At 33.8% G+C, this 24,888-nt stretch overlaps 1 protein-coding gene across 4 annotated transcripts in view; it reads right to left on the minus strand.

Moving 5' to 3' along the window:
• SKIC3 (SKI3 subunit of superkiller complex) overlaps positions 1–24,888 on the minus strand; it is an 80,737-nt gene that overhangs the window by 54,902 nt on the left and 947 nt on the right. The window contains exons 2-16 of one of the 4 annotated variants that reach the window (XM_063086469.1): positions 20,406–20,477; positions 16,525–16,615; positions 15,104–15,247; positions 13,524–13,615; positions 13,015–13,090; positions 12,328–12,468; positions 10,251–10,349; positions 10,025–10,133; positions 5,910–6,050; positions 4,862–4,963; positions 3,886–4,025; positions 1,669–1,755; positions 1,492–1,595; positions 804–930; positions 27–203 (exon numbers count right to left, since the gene is read on the minus strand). In XM_063086469.1, the coding sequence (XP_062942539.1) occupies positions 27–203; positions 804–930; positions 1,492–1,595; positions 1,669–1,755; positions 3,886–4,025; positions 4,862–4,963; positions 5,910–6,050; positions 10,025–10,133; positions 10,251–10,349; positions 12,328–12,468; positions 13,015–13,090; positions 13,524–13,615; positions 15,104–15,247; positions 16,525–16,614 (1,629 nt within the window). In that variant the 5' untranslated portion in view covers position 16,615; positions 20,406–20,477. Of the gene's footprint in view, positions 1–26; positions 204–803; positions 931–1,491; positions 1,596–1,668; positions 1,756–3,885; positions 4,026–4,861; positions 4,964–5,909; positions 6,051–10,024; positions 10,134–10,250; positions 10,350–12,327; positions 12,469–13,014; positions 13,091–13,523; positions 13,616–14,344; positions 14,447–15,103; positions 15,248–16,524; positions 16,616–18,001; positions 18,144–20,405; positions 20,478–24,888 lie in introns of those variants that run through there. The other 3 variants (XM_063086470.1, XM_063086471.1, XM_063086472.1) reach the window with 3 other exon arrangements.

A 24,888-nucleotide genomic window follows, 5' to 3' on the forward strand; every position in this document is an offset into this window, starting at 1 on the left:
AAGGCAACAGTGGTTATTAGACATACCATATCTTCAAGCTCCACGCTTAGGTCAACTGCTGCAGCTCCAGATTCAGCATCAGTGTCATCTAATTCAAAAGCTTTCCTATAACAACCACGGGCTCTGTTTTTATCTCCTACATCTCTGTAATAATGACCTAAATAGCAGAAAACTTTGCCCATATATGTATCCAGTCTTGCAGCCTTTGAAATAAATATTGATAATAAAATTATTAAAAGTTAATTTAGAGGAGTCTTTAAAAATACAAAAGATAAATAAGGAAATTTTATTCAATATACAAAAATATGCCAAAACATCCTTAATGTAAAATTTAAAACAGATATGAAAGCAGGCCTTCACTGCAAAAAGAAAACAGAAGTGTAAAAATATTATTTCTTTAATAAAAGAAATGTGAGATTAGAGCTATTATTATTAAATTATTCTGCTCACGTGAGCCAAGATATGACTGTAAAACTTATAAATGGTAAACATCTAAAATACAAGTTAAACACCTAGATTCATACGCCCATAAGACTGCAATGGAAAGTCCTTAAAAACAATATATTTTTCCAGACGTAATTACATCTCATTTTCTATAACACATATTTCTTTAAAAAAGTAACTTACATTTTTATGGTTTAATTTGCTCCTTGAAAACCCACATAACATTCTCACAAAACCTTATGTGTGAGAGATGAAACACAAAAAACAGTTCAGTAAAAAGTACATAAGTTATGATTATTTATGTTTATGATTTTATAATGTCATTTCAACTGAGGATCAAATATTAGCACTTGCTTTACCTTCAGAAAGTGGGTAAGAGCCTTTGTTTTATCTTTTCTTGTTTCTTCACCCATGAACCAATATGTTAATCCAAGTTGGTAATGATATTCAGCAACTTCAGCATCTTTCTCCAATGCTCTCTGAAAACTAAGTCACCAGTGGGGAGTAAAAAGGAATATTAAAATAAATAAATAAATACATACCTACATAGATATATACATATATATAGATAGATAGATACATATATATAGATAAATGTATCTATCTATCTATCTATATATATATATATAAATATAGGAGACTCCTAATTGGAAGAACTAAAGTTTGAGTGATTCAAGGATGCCAAATTAGAAACAAGTCATTACTTTAGGATTTAGATTATAATGAGGAAAAAAATGATTTGTTTTTGGAGAAGAGGATCTTAAAAAAGCACAATGTCCTTTTACCATTACCATGTGCTAAGTGTTCAGAGCATATACCAAACATTAGATCTGCTTACTGAACATTACATGATCAGTTAATTAGATTTGAAACCCATCACAGAATTTTTTTATAATTACTGTTCTATATGCTAAATACATTTCTTAAAAATACAAAAATCAAATTTATACAAAATTGAATCTTTATCAATCCCACTCATTATAAATTTTTGAGAAATAAAATAAACTAAGATGTGACTGGATCTGTGAATAATCTATACACCCTTACCATTTTTCTGCTTGTAGATAGTCCTTTTTGGTAAAATGAATCAAAGCCTTGAGGGCATGAGCTTCAGCTAGGTCAGGGTAAGAAGAGAGAAGGTCTTCCATAATCTATAAAACAGATGCCTGTCAATCCCATATCCACATAAAAATGACTTTTAACTTTTTGAATTAAAAAACCAACCTTTGTAGCTTCATCTAATGAGCCTTCATTCAGATAGGCCAAGCCTTTGAGAACCAAAAGTCCTGGGATATTATCTGCATCAGAAACCTAGAAAATAATTGTAAAGAATTGCTATAAATCTCCTTCAACATAACTGCAGTAACGTTTGCTTTAAAGAATGATTATAGAAGAGCAGCCTCCCTAGAGAATAAAGACACACAGATTCTGATTTCTATCACTGTTAACACTTCCATTTTTTTGTAACCTTTTCATTAGGGAAAATTTCAAACATATAATTGGAGAGACTAGTATGATAAACCCACATGAACTCATCATGCAGCTACAAAATTATAAACTCAAACAAAGGCAATCTTTTTTCATCTATACTTCCACCCATTTTACCACACTCCTCAGATTATTTTGAAACAAATTCCAAATATTATAACTTTTTATCTGTGATACTTCAGTATCTATACCTAACAGATAAGTTCATTTTTAAATGACATGACCATATTACCATCATCACACCTAAACAAAACCAACATTACATCCTTAATATCATCAAATTTCCCAGTTGTAAAGTATTTGAGCAATTTATTTGTTTTAATGAAAATCCAAATAAGGTACATACATTTCAACTGCTGATATGTCTCTTTAAATCTATAGGGTACCCTTCCATCTCTTTTTTTCTCCCTAACAATTTAACTGTTAAAAAATATGGCCCATTTGTCACAGTTTCTCACAGACTGGATTTTGCTGAACATATTTTTATCATGTTTAACATGTTCCTTGGTACTCTGTATTTTCTGTAAATTAGTAGTTAGGTCTAGAAGCTTGATCTAATTCAGGTTTGATGTCTTGGCAAGAATACTTTATGTGTTCTTATACTTCGCTGAGTGTATGTTCTTGTACTTCTTTTCGTAATGTTAGCAGCCATTGATCCTCAATGCCTAGATCTGTTAATTCATTAGGGATTGCAAAATGGTGATTTTCTAGTTCTATCATTCCTTTTTGCCTTATTAGACAGAATACTTCAACAAAGAGAAATTTCTCATCTCCTCATTATTTGTTTATCCTGATGTTCATATGTTCATACGTTATATGTTAATATAAAGAAGGCAAGATAAATGCTTTGATTCTTTCCATTCGGCTCCTTAGCATCCTCCAAAGATTTGTTTTCTTGAGGATGTTTGTTGATTTTTTTTTTCATTATGAATACATGTATTTAAACATATTTGATATATTTCAATCCACTGCAGTTACTGGTACCCTCTTCAGCCAGTGAGAATTTCTTTATGTCAGCTCCTGAGTCTTTTTGACATGATCCTAGCTAGTCTTTCATAGTTTCCTTGCTTTGCATGTTCTGGACTCAGATTTTTTGTCTAAGATCTGGACTCTTCCAGTTCTCCAAGAAACTTTTCATTTTGTTTTGTGAAAAAATTATTGGAAAGACCTCTTACGAAGCACTCACACAAAACACATTATTAGTGGGAAGGCAAGGAGAAAATAAGATATTAGTTGTTGAAGAATATTGACAACTGCTCTAATTTTTTTTAAAAATTACAAAATATTACAAAATGCAAAGCCCATTGAAATATACAAAACAATGATTTTTTTTTTAAAGAAACTCAAAACCCAGCAATCCACTGAGTGATATAATTTTAATTTTAGTCAAAAAATAGTCTTTACCTGACAAAAATCTTTAAGGCACAATGTTGTTATAATTCATAATTTGCTAAGTATGTTGTTTTATTTTTTGCTAGGGAATTTCAAATTGCTTGAACCAAAGGCATTAAGAAATCAGTTTCCTTCTTTAAATATCAATCTTTCTTTGAATGAAACAAACAACTTTCTCTACCTTGAAGCTACCAGCATCCTTAATTATTCTTGTTAATAATCTGTAAAACATTTTCTGGAGGAAAAAATTTAGAAGCCCAAATTAAGTATAATCAAGAAGTAATTACCAAAGAGGGCAAAAAGAAGAAAGGAGAATAAGAGTTAGAAATAAAGAAATTGCTTCATATGAAGACATCTGTAAGTACTTAACCAAGAGGCAAACAAGTAACTTTAGAAGTTTCCAAGTGTGTGAATGATTTATAAAAGTGCACATATTGTAAATTCATACCTGTAAACACAAAATTTGTATAAGTAAATATCTGTGGTAGGGAGAGAGTGCTTGTTGCCTGGTTGATTGGAAACTAATTAAACTTAAAGGAAAAAACTTGATGATTAGACTACCTGATCAAGAGTATGAAGTGCTTCCTCTGAAGATTCATAATCTGATAGTTTAATCAAAGCCTCTGCTTTCAAACGAAGACAAAGATTCTTCTGATGAAGACTGCCACCAGATGCACTAAGATTATTTATGCTCTTCAGAGCTGACAAAAGAACATCTAAATGAAGATAACCATATCACTTCACTCTTTTTTTCTTTTTAAGCATAGCATATAATAAATTGCAGATACAATAAGCACAGATTTCCAAAACAACATACATGAAGAATAATTCAAAAGTAAATATAAATTCTTCCCTGTCCTTATGAAAAGATCTGAATTTAAAACAAAACATATCTGAATGTAAAACCTCTATCTTCACACGGCATATAATAAAACTGAATATCCTGAAACACAACAATGGCTATCTATATCTCCTATACAATAAAGGTTTGCCTTAGCCAAAACATCTGTAACTACATCTATTTCTACTAGCAAACTAAGGATACCAGAAGGTGAAAAGAAACCTGAATTAGAATGGGCCAGGGTGAACTGTTTGTCAGTTTCAGAGGCTAACCTACTAGATGGGCCAGGAACAGTGAATCACTTTTTATGATTTCCTATCGTCACATTTCACTCCTTCACATTCAGACAGGCTCCAAGATGCCCAAGACTTTCCTTATCTACACGAGAGAAACTAAGAACTCATGAAGATCCTGAACCAACCAGAAATTTCCTTGTTACAAAAACAGAGCACCTCCACCCACACCTAAACTGACTGTTTCAAAATTCCAAATGCAGGAAACCTCTGATAAATAATCATTGTCGGTTTAAAAATATATACACTAGTAGATATGCATGCAGACTTGGCATTTAGTTAACCTCTTTAGTCAGCAATTTAAAATACAAAATACAGCATCTGGGTTTTTTAATCCACTACCTTTCTCCTTTAAGATGAAAACTGAGTTGGCTACCCTTAATGTGTAAACCCCAAAGAATACCTTGATTGCATGAAAGAAGAGCTTCCTTAGGTCTGTGCATTTTGACTTGGACTTCTGCCAGATGATACCATCCAGTTGTGCAGAGAGAGCTTTCTTTTAAGCCTAAAAGGATAAAAACAATCACAAAAGCCAAAGTTTCTGTGACTACTCAGATGAATGGCACTACCATCTCCTCTCCAAATCAGATTCCTCCCCTCTGCTTCATCTTTCTTATCTAATCATAAAGTCCCACTGATTCCATGCCCTAATCCATTTCTCTTCATATGCTTTTCTCCAACTCTTCCACCATCACTTCAGTTCAGACTTCCACAATCTTTATCCCATATCACTGCAACTGCCTGTCATCCACTCCAATGCATTCTCTACAATGTAGCTAGAATATTTTTACAAATACCAATCAGATTACAAAATTCCCCTGCTTAAAACCTTTCATTGACTTCGCACTGCCTTCAGGATAATGTGCAAACTCCTTAACAAGGTTTGCAAGGCTTCTCTCCAACCTCACTTCTTCCTGTACACACATAATTCATACTCAGACCTTACTGAACTACCTGCAGTTCCCTGAACAACACTTTTCCTCTTACCTCAGGCTATTTCACAGATTCATCTCCTGGCCTAAAATGCTCCTCCCATCCCCTTCATCCACCTGCCTGGCTTGAATTTGTCATTCAGATCACAACTTGAATGTAGGTTCATCCTGAAACATCATAGCGGATAAGACTAAGTTAAAGCCTTCCTAAAGTGCTCACATGCATGTGCACTCTCTATCTATAAATATAATTATATATGTGTGTGTATATATATATACATTTCCTGTTTTACAAATGAAAACACTGAGACACAGAAAATTTAATTAACTTTTCCTGGGTCTTGAAATTAGTGAGTGGCAGAGTCGGAATTCAAACCTAAGCAGACTCCAGGGTATGCAGGTACATTTTTTTCCCTTCCATCTTACATATGTGTTCCTTATAGAAAGGCTCAAAAATAAATGTCTACTGACTAAATAATAATTACAACTCATGTTACATGCCATACACTGTACATTTACCTTCTGTTAGATTCCTAACAGCATCTTCATACTTTTTGTCTTGTAATGCTTTAATGCCTAAGCCAATGAGGCCTGGACCACTTTTTGAATCCATTTCCACTAGTCTATAGCAATACTGCTGTCCCTCATCAGTAAGACTTCCTGGAATTAAAAGAAAAAGGTTTTAGCATACATATACCAAGATTCTAAGAGACAAAAACTATATACTTAAATCTCAAAAGCTGCCCTTAAACATCCTTCATCATATCTTGATACCAGGAATTCAAACCATAAATAGACCAGCAAATGCAGAAAATATTAATATTTCATAAAGAACATTGTATGCTTTCATTATCTTAAATATTAAAACCCAGTATTCAAATATCTACCCACAGACACTGAACCTGAAGTCATACTCAAGGGTTTCAAACAAGAGACCTACTGCTACTTGCCAGTAGGCTAAGTCACATAGCTTACTAATTGACAGGTCTCTCTTTCCTATTCAGCAGTAACAATTTTGGTTGTAAAATGAAGGAATCCCTGTCAAAGGAAAGTGTCTTCACCAATCTCTCTCCAAGGGCAACCATGCAGTGCTAGAAACATGGGTAGCCAGATCCAGAGTACTCGTACTCTTCCAGCATCCTAGGATCAAAAGATGGGTGGGCTACTCACCAGGACACTGTACAAGGACTTAATCACATTCTTTTTAGATTTACAAGTCAGCAGTACATTTCCACATTTTCCTAAAACTATATTTTTCTACATAAGTTCATGGTTAAGCTTACGTAATAAGCATCCAATGCCTACATTTATTTTCAAATTTATTTTGGTAAAATAATTTACAGAACATTATATATTTTGTTCTAGTCATTTTCTCCAACCTCAATCAATCTTAGGATTCCCTTTACCAGAAAAGCATAAAAACAAATGAGAAATGTAATTTCTATCTTTAGAATAAACTGTGAATAGCATTCATCACTTTAATAAATTACTTGATCACACAGGAAAAATTTTAATAAGTTATTCAAATAGACTACAACTTGAAGCAATAAATACAGAGAACAAACAAAAATAACTCATCTGAAAAAAAAGACACGATGCTTTAATATCTGTTTAAAACATATACTCCTAAACCACACGTGGAACCACTGTTTCAGAGACAGATGTAAAAAGTAAATTCTTTGCAATAACACCATTTAATTTATATATTTAAAATTTTTCAAAACGAGATGCACACCAATGCATAATCCATAAGTAATATATTACATACTGACTTAGAAATCCAAATCAGTACCAAAAAGTAAAAGAACTCATAATGGCTAAAAAATTTAAACTAGTACTGCTTGATAAAATATGAAAATGAACTGGAAGAAATACTACTTTGATTAGTAAGCCAGTTAAAAAGACACAAGACTGCTACTGTTATGCTTCCAGACATGAATTTTCTTTTGTCAATGTTTTCACTATAGCTTCCAAGAATAGACCTGCCCAGTTCTAAACACCCACATCCTCCCAAGCAAAGCAGTGACTTTTTCCCCTTGTATCCAGTAGTACTGTCTAAACTAGACATTATCTACACGAGGCATCAGAATCATCTAGAGGGATTGTTAAAACACAGTATGCTGGAGCCCCACCTCTAAAGTTTATGATTGAGTAGGTCTGTTGTAAGACTTGAGAACTGGCACTTCTTTTTTTTTTTTTTTTTTTTGTCTTTTTCGTGACGGGCACTCAGCCAGTGAGCACACTGGCCAGTCCTATATAGGATCCGAACCCGCGGCGTGAGCGTCACCACGCTCCCAGCACCGCACGCTCCAGAGTGCGCCACTGGGCTCCGCCCGAGAACTGGCACTTCTAACAAGTTCTTAGGTGATGCTAATGCTACTGGTCCAGAGATCATACTTTAAGAACCACAGGTCTACAGTATTTGCTAATACCACAGTACGCCTTTGTTATTACTCTTATAACACAAATACTCTGCCTTTGTTGCCACTGTAGCTAAATAGTAACTTCTGGAGAGTAGAGACTAGCATGGTATCTTATACATAGCAGGCATTCATTAAATATTGTGATAAGTCTTTAAAAATACCATCACGAATTGATGTTCAAAAAGGCTTAATCTGTTAATAGGCAATGGCTGAAAATTACTATAGAAAATTTAAAATCTTCACCATCCTAAAAAAGAAAAAAAAATGGCTACTAAAATTTTACTTCCAATCTCTACTCATCTGAGTCAAAACTCTCTTACTCCATAAAAACATAATTCATGTCACTACCTTGGCTACATAAAATCACAGAAAATACCCTTGGGATGAAAAGAGGAAAAGCTAATCACGTATCTCTCCAATAATCGTCCATATTTAGGGTATCTAAAATGGTGCGTAGGTAAGCAAAGTGTGGGCAGGTCCATGACAACAGTTTCCAAAAGGCTGAGATGAACAGAAACAACTTTTACGACAAGGTAAACCTTCCTAACGTACTCCCTTTGCTAATGCCTGGGAGTTATAGAAACAAACATCTACAACTAGAAGTTATAAAAACAAAAGTTATTATTGTTTCACAATTACAGAAAAAAATGAGATTTGCGGAATCTATGTTCATGTTTAGCCCTAGGTAACACACTCTCTATATACAACCAAGTGGCACTGAGAGGAATTTTCTATAGTATTCTCAAAAACCAGCAACAGTAATAACAAATCTAATGATCCTGTGTCATGAGACAAAGAATATTCCAGCTTCAACTCCCAATCCTCCTCTACTCCATACTAATTCTTGTTGAAAATACTAACTAAATATATACCTTGGTGGAGGATAAAAACATAGCAGAAATAGACTTCCCGCTTTTAAATAGAAAATCATTTACTTAGCTTATCTGCTCTTTTTAACATGTAAAGGATTCTAAGGTTTCAGATGTAACAACTTTAAAACAGGTTGACAATATTCTTTTTATTTCTCAAAAAGGCAAGCTGGACTAGGGGTTGATGAATGCTAAAACTCCAAGGATAAAGGGTTTTCTGAAGAGGTCCAGGTTGGATGCTAATACCTATGGAATTCTGTTTCTTAAACTTTACTACAAAAAAGAGGTGTGTTTATTTTAAGTAACAATTCATTTCTTATATCCCAAAGAAACTGATCAATACTACAGAATTTTTATTTTAAATAAACCTAACTTTGGAGGAAAAAAACACAACACATACAATTTGATGGCATTCATTTCTTTATTTCTATCTGGATTTTCTAATATTTGTAGAGCACAAAATCTTAAAGAAGCTCTTTTCTGTTTGAATTTGAAGAACCAAGCTTTTTTATTCGCCCCTTTTCAGTAACAAAGCAAAATAAATCAAAACGGTCTTTTAGCAGGAGAAAAACATTTCAACAGATAACAACAGTGAAAGCTATTTACTGCCTGTTATATGAAGCTTTGTAAACTGAGTTATTTTGAAAACAAATCTTCAAGTCTCAACATGAAAAGCAGGACAAAATAAAATACATTTCTCCTCAGTAGAAGAGAACCCAGTGATTAACTGCTGTGAAGTAACAAATTCTACAGATACTGAAGTACTTTGGGTGAGAAGGTCGGCCCTTAGAGATCTTCCAGGTTTTCAGTTCTGAAGACCCATATGTAAAGTTTGGTTTAGAGGAGCAATTAAAAGAAAAAAAGAATCATTAAACATAGCTTTTTCCTGTCTTGCATTAACTATTAAATTTCCACCCCAGAATAATGTTTTACCCTGGAATGTACCTAAAACTGAGTTGCTTGCTCAATTCCACAAATTCTTACAACCAACATTATTATTATTCCTAAAAAGCGCTCCTAGTGCCACAGCTCTGCTCATGCCATCTGGAGTACATTTCACCTCCTCCTGCTTATTTAATATCTATGGAAAATTCAAGATCCTTTTCAGTTCCTGCTGTCAATAAGAATGAACTCAGAAACTCACAATTCCTCTGTATTGCTGTATTTTCCTACCTTTATTGGCCTTCTCATGTGCACAAAAACTACATATTGTGTTCTTTTATGTCCAGAAACACTGAAACAATACCTTACATATGGTAGGCACTAAAACATTTTTTGACTGATAGCAACGTCACTACCACACAATCACACACTTCTAGGACAATAATAAAGAAGAAATTACCTGATTCAATTAAATGCAAACAAAGCACTTCTAATGGATATTGTACAGTGGGATAGATGTTTATCATTCCTTCACAGGCCTTCTTCAACCTAGCAGTCTCAAGAGGAAACTTGAAAATATAAAAGCAAAATAAACTAAATTCCAGTAGTAGTAAAATGCATTTGTGAACACTTTCCTAATTAGAAATACATAAAATTCACATTAGAGATTTAAAAAATCAACTTACTTTGGATAAACACTGAATGAAATGCTTGTAAAGTGTTTGGTGATCTTCACTAGGAATATTATCTGATAAGCCCAATGCATTCTCAAATGCAGTTAAAAGCTGAAACAAACAAAAAAGCTATCATCTGTAGCATACTTAAATTAGAAATGTGATAAATGGTTAAATGTATAAGACTCTTATACAAACTACAGATGTATTTTGTGTCTGGCCCTGACAATTTCTATGAGGAAAAAATTGTACATGTAAGTTTTGGAAAGCATTCTAATTCCAACTGGACAGCAGACTGCACTGAACTAATAACTGATAACTATAAATTAACAACATTAATTTAACAAAACATTCTTCAAGTGCTTGCTGTCTCCTACAAAGCAGTCGACCAGAGCATAGTCTTATATGCTAGTATAGCTCCTACTGCCCACATTATTTTTAAAATATCTCTTCTGAAATCAATAGCACATTCTTCGGTTCAAATCTTCAACCTTTACAAAATGTTTTTATGAAGGTAAGTTATACTTTTGGTAAAAGAAAAACTGAACTGTAATGAAATCACTTGCCTTATAGTTTTAACTCACTTTGAAGAAAATTCCCAAAGAGGCTTCTAAATATGTCTTGAGCAAGAACAGCAACAGCAAGATCCAAGGCAAGTAATTTAAAGCACTTTAGACCATTCATTTGGCTACATAAGTTTTACATTTTTAAATGAATATTAATGACTTAATAATAAAAACACATAATACAATTCACTACCTCAAATTTTCTTTGGAAAGTATTGTATAAATTCTATATAAATAAGTAAAATTTCACTGCTCTGATAAAGTTAATAATCTTTCAAAAAAGGTAGCCTAACTTAAAACAGTCTAGCTGGCATAAATGGTCTTAAAAAATAGAAATGAAATTATTCCAGATGGAAAAAATAGGTGATACATTTTTTTCTGAACACTCAGTTTTCAAGGTGAAAATAAACCTCCCCCAAATCTTATTTCTAACAGTTGGAGATCAATTCTTAAAATTATAAGAATAATTAATTCTCCTTCATGGAGAAATAATAATTCAAAAGGACATTTTACTTATTTTGGTATGTGTTTGATATTCTGGTAACCTATACTATTTTAAGAAAAATAATGAAGGTATATTATGAAGATATGACTTAAGAGAAGTTGGTAAGCTACCTAATTTTGTCACGACTCTATTTTTTTCCACAACTGAATCTATGCCCTGATAAACCACTGTTATCACACCAAGAAATAGAAACCTTATTGTCACATGTTTATCCACAGCTCTTAGGACACTGCCCGAAATATAGCAGGTTTTCAGTAAATATTTTCTGAATAAAGGAACAATTTAACGAGTGAACAAATGAACAAACATACAAGGAAAGGGACTTCACATCCTTTATAGAGTCTATAATTACTTAGGTTTAAAAATTCCATTCAGTTTAACAAGTGTACATTTACTTGCTATTTATAACAATAAGAAATTAAGTTGACTTTTGAACTTAAATTACAAAAGAATGATGGAGATATTTTCAAATCATAGTTCAAAATGAATGGTTTTTTTATGTCTTTTAAAAATTATTTTCAATTACTTGAAAATCTGCACACTGAAAAGGAATATTTTCTAGGTGTATATATTCTAAATCCTAAACAGAAATGCCCTAAATACTCTAGTTGAATTGTTAAACCTCAAGGTAATTCACTACTCTTAGTTTACAAGTATAAGGAAGCACACCTTCAAGGTACAACTTTTTAGAAATTACAGCAATTTTGTGACAGCCAATTTTTATAGTTTCTTTTTTACAGGGATTAAGTTACTGATTTATTGTGGATTCTAATACAAAGGAACGAAATTCTGATACCCTGAGTACTAATTCAATTCCATCCAGACTTCATATGAGACTGCAGGCCAATAATTCTAACTCTATCAGGAAGAGTCTCTATGAATTTAAAATTGTACATTTACAAAATACTTAGTCTGACATATAGTACTTTTCTATATTATTTCATTATGTTTCCATTTTCTAAATTCAATTAAATGATCAATTTTCGTGATACAAACTGAGGAATAAACAAATCAATACCAATTGTTGAATTTCATTATTCTGATCCTCAGTACTCTCAGCCAGCAGATGAGTCAATTTCCTCCATAGTTGATGAAGCTCTTGGTTGTCTGCACCTTCTTCTTGCCGTATCTTTATCAGTTTGTGCCATGTTCGAGCTACCTATTGCAAAGAAGATTTAAAATGGTTATTTTATCTTAAATACTAAAAATGCCAATAAAAAATATAAAGTCTACAAAAAAACTATTTTTATCTGTTAATACATAAAAACAGCAAAAGCACAGTACCCTATCTATTATGAACTCCATAAAAAATAAGATGACTGGGCAAATCCACACAGCCCTTATATAAGAAGTATGACTGAGATATCAGAGTAGATACAGGAATGATGACTACGTGCCCAGTCCCCATAACTTATAGCATCAGCATGGAGACACCACAGCTGGGTCACTAAGTTCCACAGATGATGCTTCTATTTATTTAATTTATACCCTGCCCAGTTTCAAAAAGGTTTAGAAGTTACAATACATTGCATGTGCCTTCTAATTTACAGTTTTCAAAGCACTGTAATTTGAAGTAGCTCTTAAATTCTTTTAATATCATACTGCATATTAAGTTTTAATTGTTCTTTAAGCTAAATGAAAGCTTTCTTCTAATAATGGTTTTATCTTTAAAAAGTCTAGGACCCCCCAAAAATCATTAACCAACCTCTAAGTATTTCTTTTCTTGGTAATACAGATCCACGAGTTTCTTAGAGACATCACACCATTTCTGTTTGTCAACACTTAGAACAAAAATAAAATAAAATAAGATTCTGAATTTAATCAATGAAAACAACCGAGGACTTAAAACACCACTAAGTTTAAAATATCCCAATAATATTACCAGGCACTATTTTAAATTAGAACATACCCTCTTACTTCTACAATAAGAGTTTGCAAAATGAGTATCTCATAAAAAATAAAAGGTCTAAGAAATATTGTCTTCCATCATATTGACTGAAATTAATATCAAAGTTTTGAAATTAGTCAATCCTCTTACTAGTAATGTTTTAATTCTATTTCATTCACAATCAAAGAGATTCTATGACAAACGTCTGAAAGAAAAACACTTTCTAATTCCCAGTAAATGTTTGGAGTTACTTCTATATAATTTTTAACCAATTCAGTCTAATTCAAGGTTTTAAAGAAACTGGGTTTTTCTCATATATTCATTACCTTTCATAAAGATCCAGGAGCTTTTGGTAAACACCAGGCAAGTCATCCTTAGCATTTATGTGATTACATTTCTCATACAAGCTTGCTAACCCCTAAAAGAGAAAGTAGTAGTGATTATTCTTCCCAAAATGTCTTATGTTCCCACATTCAACTATTTTGCTAAATAATGTGATAATCTATAAAGCTTACTTATGATAAAAGATTATTATAATTTGCAGAAGAAGTATGTCTGGAATTTGCCAACAAATAATTGGGGGTGAATAGGAGCACACAAAAGTACAGATGAAAAAATATCAGTTGTGAGTGAATTTTTGTTGGATCTGGGTGATGGGCATAAAGAGGTTCATTACATCATTCTCTTTGCTTTTGAAAATACATTGGAAGTGTTTCACAAATAAAAAACATTTTTCAATGGTTATTCTATAATCTTATCCCCTAAGATGTGACATCTTTTTATTAAAATTTCAGCAGAACATGGTTCTTAAACGGCTTTATTGAGATATCATTGATATATTAAAATTGTATATATTTAAGGTGTACAACTTGATGCTCTGATATATGTATACAATTTGAAACGATAACCACAATCAAGCTAATTAACATATCCATTACCTCTACATAGCTACCATTTTGTGTGTGTATACAACATGCATGCAATGAGAAGATTTAAGATCTATTCTATATGACGCTATTTTTATATGGTCAAACAAAAAAAATCCAAATATTATACTGAAATTGTCATTTGTGATTCAAATAAAGATCAGATATCCCAAACCAATCAGTACATTTAAAAGCAGCCATTTCTCTGTGTTACCAGATACCTTCATGAAAGTTCTATTCATGTGAGCCTGAGATAAACAGGTTCACGCTCCCTAGAGCCTACTATCTTCTATTAATCACAGTTTCAAAGATGTCATTGAGATCTGAAACAAATTAAAGTTATTAAATATGAAAAAGTTGGTAAATTCAACTAAAAAAATTAAGACCAAGTAAAAAGAATTTAACTTGCATTCAAAAATAGAGAATTGAACGTTTTTATCTTGTTTTATTTTTAGAAAACATATTAATACACATTTCTTTTTCCTCAGATAAACATAAAAAAGAATATTCCAGGTGTTTTTATATGTACATATAATTAAGTTGGAGGTTTATGTAGTCATGTTACAATCTGAGTCATCACATTTAGAAATACTCCATTGGATAGAATGTTAAATAGTAGTAAACATCCTTGGCACTGCTTTTTTTTTTTTTTTTTAACTAACTTTCAGGTTTAAAAGACCAATAAATTTAAATTTTTTTCTTACATAGGGCAAATGGTGATTTAAATGCTCTTTTTTTTGACCGGTAAGGGGATCACAACCCTCGGCACAGTGTGGTCTGCACCACACTCAGCCAGTGAGAGCACTGGCCACCCCTATATAGGATCCAAACCTACAGCCTCGGCGCTACCAGCGCCGTACACTCCCAAATGAGCCAAGGGTCCGGCCCTTAAATGCTTATTTTAATACTGTTACCTATATTTTGAAAAATGCAAAAAAATCCTTTCCCATAATATAAAAAAAAAAAAAAAATCTACATACCTGCCACGCTAGTAATTGGTCTGGCTCTAGTTCGGCAGCTTTCTTATAGGCACCCTGGGCCTGATCAGGTTGTTCTAGTTCAGCTGCAGCAACCCCAATAAAAACCCAGGCATTATAGTTATTTTTCTCTTGTTTTAACACTGTCTGATTAAAAAAAATTAAAAGAGAAGATCATTAAATTTTGGAAGCTGATGAACAAACAACAACAAAAAGACAGTCTACATAAGAGTCAGGAAATCTAGATCTACCACTGACTGGGTGACCCTCAAAATGCCACTTAACCTCTCTGGTTTCAGTTTCCTCAACGAGAGAGGGAGTTGGACTGTATCAGTGATTATAAGGGATTTGAAACTGGAGGCATATTTTTTAAAAGCTGCCCAAGTGATCCTGATGCCTCAATCAAATGCCTCCCCCTACTCTTTGAGAATACTGGGTATAAAAAGAACGGTAACTACCAACCATCCCTCCTGACTGCACACTACTACTGGTCAACTCACAAAACTGTTCTCAATCTTATTTCATATCATTCAACTCTCAAATTTTCCTTCACCATGACAATGTTTCCCCATTTTAGACAGATGGATTTTTCACTGAAATTACAGGATAGGCAAGTAGATTCAATATGACTATACCAAATATGTTCAAAATAAATAGTGGTAATGAATGTTTAAACAACACCTGCCAACTGGAATAAAAATTATACGTAGAAATACTGCTTTCAGAAATAACAGCTATGTGCTAAGGTAATATAAAATAGCTTGAAGCAGAAAGCAAATATATTCTAGGGAAAGAAAAACAAAACTAGCAGCTAAAATGAAATTAGCCTCTAAAGGTTTTAAATAGAGAAAATAAGAACATTTCCACAAGTTGAACCAGGCTTATGTGCTGCCACATAACACTTTTCGCAATGTTACCAATATACAGCACAAGTTCCATTCTAATCAATAATGCTGCCTCCTAAAAACACACAACAACTTAGGCAACTACCAAAGTTAAGGTCTAGACACTAGGGCTTTATTAATGCTTATGTTCCCAACACTAAGTATGATGGCTGGCACATAACTGCTGAACAAATGGTAAACGCCATAGTCAACCAGCAATCAGTAAGTACCGACTACCTGCCTGCTGCCTAGTGTTCAGAATCTGAAACAGATTTTTAAGGAAATAATTACAACACTGTGGTGAAAGCAGATATGAGGTTCTGAGAGAACACAGAGAAAAAAGTACCTAACTCCATCTGCACAAATCAGAGACGGATCTGTTGAAGGGATGCTCATACCATGTCATAAAACTCCACAAGCAGACAATGTGATGATTAGACAAAATTACAGCAAAATACACTAAAATGCACATATTACAAATCAATAATGCTTATAAATGGGTAACATACTTTTACTGTGAAAGAAAAGAATATTTGTTACCTTACAATGTTTCAAGGCTTCTTTGTATTCTTTGTTTCTGATTGCATCTCTAGCACTTTTCAGAGCAGTCTTCACTTCCTTGCTGGACATTCTGTCAAGGCAAAAAGCCTGAGTGAATCTACAATAACACCTACCTAACTGTATGAGTTCCAACAAACTTAACCATCTGAAAAAGACACCCGTGATTCCTTTATCTGAAACAGTCTTCCCCCCAATATGTGCACAGCATATTTCTCTTACCTATTCCAATTTTTACTCAAATATCACTTCCTCAGTGAAACCTTCTCTGGACACACTTTAAAATTTTTATCTTTTCATCCCCCTACTTCTAACCACCCAACATTCCCTTAATCCCTTCCCTTGCTTTATTCTTCTTCAAAACACTTATCACATCGAATACAGCACATATTCTATTTATTTATCTTATCTGTCCCTAACCCTACCAGAATGTAAGTTTTGTGTAGGCAGGGATTTTCGTCTTTTTTTTTTTTTTTTTTTTTTACTGTCTCATCCCCAGGACCTAGTATCTGACAAATTACAAATGATCAATAAATATGTGTTGAAATTGAGCTGTATTTTAATTTTACTCAGTCTCCATATTTTTGGCTAAAATACAAATGATCTTATGGACCAGGACCCATAACACATACCAATCTCAATACAATTCTATACTAAGCAAGATCAAGCCCAAGTCACACAGTAAAATGCTAATACAAATAATTTCAGTAAATATCACAGTAGAGTATAAGAAAGCATTCTCGAATTCCTGTAAAATATAATTCAGGATATTAACTTTTGGATTACTAAAGAATTATTACTTTCTCTGAAAAGAAATAAACACAATTGAATGGAAGTAATGAATATGCAAAAGCATTTTACAATAATTTCAGCCATAATAAGATATTTCAATTGGTAGGCGAAGTATTTTTTCATTTAATCTCAAGATATATTCATTTAATTTTAAATAAATTAGCATATCTTAGGATTTCACAACTTAACTTCGCTTATCAGTAAACAAGTCAAATTCAATCACAATTCATGAAAAAAAAAAAAAAGAAATATTTGTATTTTCTGCCAACTCCATTCAAATCTAATGTCATTAGGAAGGTAAAAAAAAAGCTGGGTAAATATTAAGTAGTTACAGACTCCAAATATTCAAGGCAGCAAAATGAACCAAAAAGATAGATCACTAACTTGGTACAATAACAGTCCTTTATAACCAAAGAAGAGGCTGACATACAAGTATAAGACCAAAGAAGCTTGTGAAGTTAAACTTAAAAAAAAATTTTTTTTGACATAAAGAATATAAGCATTCAAAATAATATAAAAATTAAGGTATCATAAAAACAATTTGTCTACAGCCAGAACCAGATTCCCCAAGTAGGCAGAAAAGTAACTTTTATACCTAGTTAAAGTAACTGTATAATCTTAAAGCAACAAATTTCATATGCTCTTATTTTAGAAACTACCACTTTACCTGAAATTATCTCTGTACTAATTTACAAGTGAAAACTTCAGAAGGATTTTTTTGTAGTGTATAAATCTTGATTGGAGTAGGTAACAAATTTCAATGCTGATTTCACATTAAATTTTCTCAAACCAGTTTCGTTTGGTTAAAAAAAAAACTTCGGACTGAAAAAAGAGAATGATGATGACAACTCAAACAGACGAATAAAAAGAGACATTCATCGCTTCTCGGCCTTTTGGCTAAGATCAAGTGTAGTAAAAAGAGACATTCAAGTAAAAAAAAAAAAAATCAAGAGATGGCCAAGGTAAAAAAGAACAAATACAATTTCATGATAAGACCAAATAAAAACAAACAAAAGACTGTAACCTTTCCAGGACAAAGATTGCCATCTCTTCTATCACTTAACATTTAAGTTGGAGCATATATGAACAAGGCAGAACCAACCAGCACTAAAACCACATGCAACTCCCACGCTATTTGCTAGGCATGACATAAAAGAAAAAGAAAAGAAGGTCCCTGCTCTAAAGAATATAACCTTAATGAAGAGAAAGACCTGAGACTTACGAGTCATTAAAGCATAAATGCTAAACTAAGGATAATGAGTGGAAGTGCAATAAGAATTCAGAGAAGAAAAGGTGTGTGCTATTAATTAATTAATGACTACTAGACGGAGAATACAGGACTTAAGAACAGAGGGAAGAAAGAAAATTATTCCAGTCAGAGGCAATTACATGAGCAAAACAAGAGAGAGACAGGAATGAGCGTGGCAAATTTAGGAAACAATGAGAAAACTAGGCTGAATGGATCAGAAGGGACTTAACTGAAGAACAGAAGAAAATTAGGTTGGGTCGGTAATGTAGAGCCTCAGATTACAAAAGACCTTGAAAGTCAGACAGACAAATTTGGACTTGTAATACAGCAGCAAATAGGGAGCTACATAAAATTTCTAATGAGGTTATTTTTAAAGACCACTAGAAACAAACTATTTTTCTCTTGGTAACCAATTTTAATATTCGGTATCCTTCCATACTCACATGTGTCTCCATATGTGATTACAATTCCTCACGCTGCAGTGGAATCCTCTATTCTCTTCCTATTCCTTCTTCATTTGACATGCATTTAGCACCATATGCTAGCACTGAGGCCCTCTCTCTTCACCTAACATGTATATATATATGTGTGCATACATATATATGTGTGTGTCCACGTATGTATGTATACACATACATGAGGGGTCTTCAAAAAGTTCATGCAAAGATTCATATTGCTTTATAATTCTATTTTTCCACAACTTTCTGAAGTATCTTCATATATGTATGTATATAAATTTCAGGAGGTTAATTTTTTAAAAGACAAAATAATCTGCCTCTTTTTAGTCCTGAAAACGACTTCTTCCCCTTTTTTTGAAGGGAAGGGGAGAGGCTTATTCACTAATTTTCTAAACAAACCTTTACTGAGAACTAACCACTTACCAGGTACCATTCAAACCCATTTCCTTTTATATAGTGAAAATTTCTACTCAAAATGATTCCATATAACCTTACATTCCTGTATTTGGGATACTTCCCTTGATTGTAAGCATTTCCAACACTTCAGAGAAACACCTAGCTCTCTTAGAAGTGTCTAATATTTTTCCACAACCCCCCTACTAATACTTTTCCCTTTATACCTCCCCTCCCATTTCTTTATCCTCCATATCAACTGATTTTTTTTTAATAAGAACATTTATTTTGCATTTGCACTCAATGAAATTTTTTCTACTACCAACCTAAAATGTTTTTTGTTTTGTTTTGTTTTTTGTGTGTGTGACCGGTAAGGGGATCGTAACCCTTGGCTTGGTGTCGCCCGCACCGTGCTCAGCCAGTGAGCGCACCGGCCATCCCTATATAGGATCCGAACCCGCAGCCTCGGCGCTCCCAGCGCCGCACTCTCCCGAGTGAGCCACGGGTTCAGCATATAAAATGTTTTTATCCAACATAAATCAAGCTTAAAAAGTAGCAACAACTGCACTTAAAAAGAGTTAGAAAATGACAGTCATGGCAAAAAGGCAATGACAGCCCTCAAAGTTAACAATTATAGGTAAATGAACTGATACATCCTTACAGTACTCAGCAAAGGCTATGGAACCTTAAGTTATATATCTGTTACACCCATATAAAGATTCCATAAAACAAAAATAATAATAATAAATAGTAATGATAATGACAATGACAGTTAATTATAGAAAAGAAAAAAAAATGATACCTTTAAATCTAATAACCAAAGTATAAAGGTATTTTGTGATGACCTATAGTCTGACATAAAAAAATCTATGCCATTAAGCTTTTCTTCAGAAAGGAACTGGTAATGACAATCATTAAGTAAAAATAGACTTTAATTACTTATTATTTGGCATTCTAGACAAGACACTTACCTTTTACCTATTATCACCACCTATATCTTCTTCCTGAATTGAATTTCAGATTGTTCCTTACCCGTTCCCCATCTAAATTAAATAAAAACAAATATAAGACACTCACATAAAAGGGAAGACATCCACAACTCAAAACCTTCTGCTTTCTTAACACATCAGATTCATATTTAATTTTCATAATTCAAAATGAGAAATAATTATGCACAATTTTGTCTTTTTTCTTTCACAGAAAGACACAAATCTTAAGCTCCAAACTTCTGAATTGATCTAAACTATATTCCTAAAGTCTGAGGTGATAAGAGGAAACTTCCATAAGAAATCAGAGAGATTCTGAAAAAACACTGTAGAAACTCAAAATACACTGACATCAATATAAAGAACTGAAACAAAAAAGAATATCAACTACTTCTATGCTATTTTGTTTTGAATCTAGGACACATAAAGGTACTTATTTACTCCCAATTTGCAGCCTAACTATACTGAAATGAACCTTGTTCTAAGCCACATAAAGGGTTATAAGTATGTCAAAAGTTGTCCATGTCATGCAACTGTATTAGTTTGTAATCTAATGAAAACAGAAAAGTTTCTCAGTGTTAAAAATGCATTTAAATAGCCATAAAAAACATTAACACAACCACATATCTACAAATTCTAAAATATTTTGATGGCATCCTTAAAGTGGCTTCTGTCAAACACAATTAAATCTAGAATGCTTCATGGATTGGGTGGAGGTAATTTTGAAAAGTTGAATAAAATGAAAAAAAAAAATGCTACTTCAGAACTAAGAAGTGAACAATGTTTAAGTGATCAGGTAGGGATGAACAAGGAATAGGAGGTTACTAGATCAGACCATGCATTAAAGATCCACCTAAGGGGCTGGCCCCATGGCTCACTCGGTAGAGTGTGGCGCTGGTAGCACTGAGGCCGTGGTTTGGATCCTATATAGGGATGGCCGGTGCACTCACTGGCTGAGCGTGGTGCAGGCAACACCAAGCTGAGGGTTGCGATCCCCTTACTGGTCAAAAAAAAAAAAAAGATCCACCTAAGAATGGTCAGTTCAATAGTACAGGGTCGTACTGATAAAAAAAGTATGGTAATCCAAAAAATGTTTAGGAAAGTAAAGTAAATGTTAACAAAGAAAAACATAAAATAAAAGTAAAAACCTGACTCTATCCATTTAACTGATTCCTTTAGCCCCCATCTAGCAATATTTGATTGCCCTCCCCACCCACCTGATTTTAATTTATTACTCAGTCACTTCAACTCTATTCTTACAAGATACCCCAGATTCTGCCAGCCCCTTCGCTATGCCATCTCCACCCAACATTCTTAACTTAACCTGGTTAAGAGTGAGCTTAGGAAATCAAATGGATCTAGGTCCAAACCCCATTAGAACTTGGGCACCTTACTTCACCACTCCAAGCCTATTCCACATTGGTAAAGTTAGGATTACATCACTAACCTGTACGTACATAGATGGAGTGCCTGAACACAACCTGTATTAGTTCTGTTCTCCTTATCTACTGCTACCTCTCAATCAACTTCACTACTTTCTTGTCATTCCTAAAACAACTATGTGATAACAACCAGTGGTTATCATAAATTTTCTCTACACATTCAAAAATCCCCAACCCCCTCTGCAAACTTTTTCCTTGCTCTCTCAAGAAGTAATCTTCTTGCTTGTATTCCTCAAAAGACAGCTATCGTCAAACATGAACATCCTCTTCAAATTAGTTACTACACAAATACTAGAGTAAAGCCCACAACAAGGATCTCTCCCTCCAATGAACCACTTATTAGCTGACCTACTCAACTGGAACTAAACAGACTGTTTTTATTGTTCTATATAGATGTGTCCCGACTCCCAAATTGATAAATCCCTAAATGCAAGTCTTATATCTTTGGAGCTCCTTATACGAACATAGCCAGTACCTACTGAGTAATACACACTCAGTTAATGGCTGTTGAACTCCCAGCTTCCAAAACCTACCACCAAAAGGCATGTTAATGTTTTGATACTTGCTCACACTACTTTTTTGATCATCCCTCCGAGTTTTCTTCCTGTACATCTTTGCTTCTCCTATTCAGCCTATCCACTCTCACTTCCGTCCACTCCCATGCTACACGTAATTCAAGGCCAAGTTCAACAGTCAAGCATATAGCCTTTCCAGACCAATCTCACACTAAACTTCTACATTTATTATCTATACCAGCATTTCCAAAAATGTATTCCAAGGAACATTAGCATGCTTACAGGTGTTAATGAATGGCCTAATAAGTTTGTGAATACTGTTTACTATACCCATCTATCTCTTTTTCAAAGCAACAACGTATATTAGTATTTTAAAGCCTCTGAGAAGTCCGAAAGAACCAAAGATAGTTTAACCCAGCAATCCTGAAACTTCTGATTATGGAACATTTATTTCAGTGAAAACCAGCTAATATTTTGAAGCACGCTAGCATTCTCTAAAGCATAATTTGGGATAATATAGTTTTCGGTTTTTATTTAGCAATTAACTATAATTTTTGATACCTTTTATATTATTATTAAACTTCCAGGTATGTGTGTCTGTGTGTCTGCCAAAACTAGACTGGAATCTCCTTGAAAGCAGAGACTATTCTCAGTTCTTTCTTTATTCCCTACAGTGTTTGGTACAATGCGGATGTGAAGACAATACTGAACTTATTCCACACAGTCACAAACTGCACACTTAGCTTCCTTTTTCCTAAGGCAGAATACAGTGCTGCTGGTATTTTGGACATTATAAGAACTACAGAGAATCAAAACCTAGACCAAGATTCTTCAATTGAAGATCTTTGAAGATCTTTCTGAACCTCACAGTATTTCACTAAAGCAAGCAATCCCTAACTTAGAAATCTTATTTTGTTTTGTTTTGTTTTGTCTTTGAGGCTCACCAGTATGGTGATCCCCACCCTTGACCCTGGTGTAACTTAGAAATCTTTAGTTGATAACTTAAACATACAGGTATGAAATGGAGCTCTTACGGGTTTGTGTCTCCCCCAAAATTCATATGTTGAAGCCCTAACCCCCAGGACCTTAGAATGTGACAGTATTTGGAGATAGGTCTCTTACAGAGGTAATGAAGGTTAAATGAGTTCATATTGGTAGGCCCTAATACAATCTGTCATCCTTAAAAGAAATTCAGACAAAGAGACACCAAGGAAGCATGTGCAGAGAAGACCTTGTGAGGACACAGTGAGAAGGTGGCCATCTGCAAGCCAAGGAAAGAGGCCTCAGAAGAAATCAAACCTGCCAACACCTTGGTACTGGATTTCTAGCCTCCAGAATTATGAGAAAATAGATTTCTGTTGTTTAAGCCACCCAATCTGTGGTATTTTGATATAGCAGCCCATACGGAGCCTCTACCCTCCCTGCAACACACACACACACACATGTGCACACACAAAAGTACCTTTTCTGATAGGGTAAGTTACTGATTAGCAAAAATGTTATATGTTCAGAAAAGAGAGATCAAAACAATGAAGAAACCTGAAATTATATGAGAACTAGCTGAAGAAACTGGGGAAAGACTATGGGAAAAAAATTGGCAGAGAAGGAGTTGGGGGAAATACTGTTGAAAGGAAGAATCTACATAGAAGTGAAAAGAAACTGGACTAATGAATGGTTAAAAGTAGAGGAAGACTGACTTCAGCTCAAAATAAGAACTGTTAATTCAACTTATACAAATGTGGAATGGTCTACTCAAAGAAAGTGTTTCATCACTGGAGATGAAAAAGCACAGACTGGACAATTCGCTGCACAGGAACATTGTAGACAAACTGAATGTCAGATGGGACACAGGACTAAGAAACCTCTTAGCTTCTTCCAGCACTATGTCACTGCGGCCCTAAAATATTTATCTTGCTCTAACCCACTGCAGCACCTGCTCCCACTGATGGTGCCAAGGGAAGAAAGCAGAAGAAAAAGATGTGTTTCTGTTATCCTGTCATCAGAATACAGCTCCTGTAGAAACAAGGCCATAGAGAGTAAATACAGTTCACAGAATCTGGAGTATACCACAAATAAAGTTAAATGTAATTTTTAATGAATCTAAATGTCAGTCAGTATTGTTTCTATAATTAAATATGTTCTACATTCCAAATTAACTCAAAACAAATTTTGGAAAGATAGTCTGTTTATGAGAGAGCCTGATTACTTTCCATGCCATACTATTACTTCATGTATGTTAGGTTTTGTTTCCCTAGAATACAATGTCCTTGTGGACGGAAACTACGTTTTTGCATGTCCCCACAGATCTTTATCATGCTGCTTGATTAACAATTCTGCTTCACACTAACAAGAGATTAAGATCAATAGATTGTCATGAAATTGGATAATTAACTGGAGACAGTATTCAGTGAGTTAGAGCACAGACTGCTCAATTTCCAGTCTTGTTCAGACTGGCTCCCTGGGTAACCTTGGGCCAGTCATTTAATCTTCGAAGCCTATTTTCCTATCTAC

This window comes from Cynocephalus volans, chromosome 2 (genome assembly GCF_027409185.1).
Source record: "Cynocephalus volans isolate mCynVol1 chromosome 2, mCynVol1.pri, whole genome shotgun sequence".
Taxonomy (NCBI): Eukaryota; Metazoa; Chordata; class Mammalia; order Dermoptera; family Cynocephalidae; genus Cynocephalus; species Cynocephalus volans.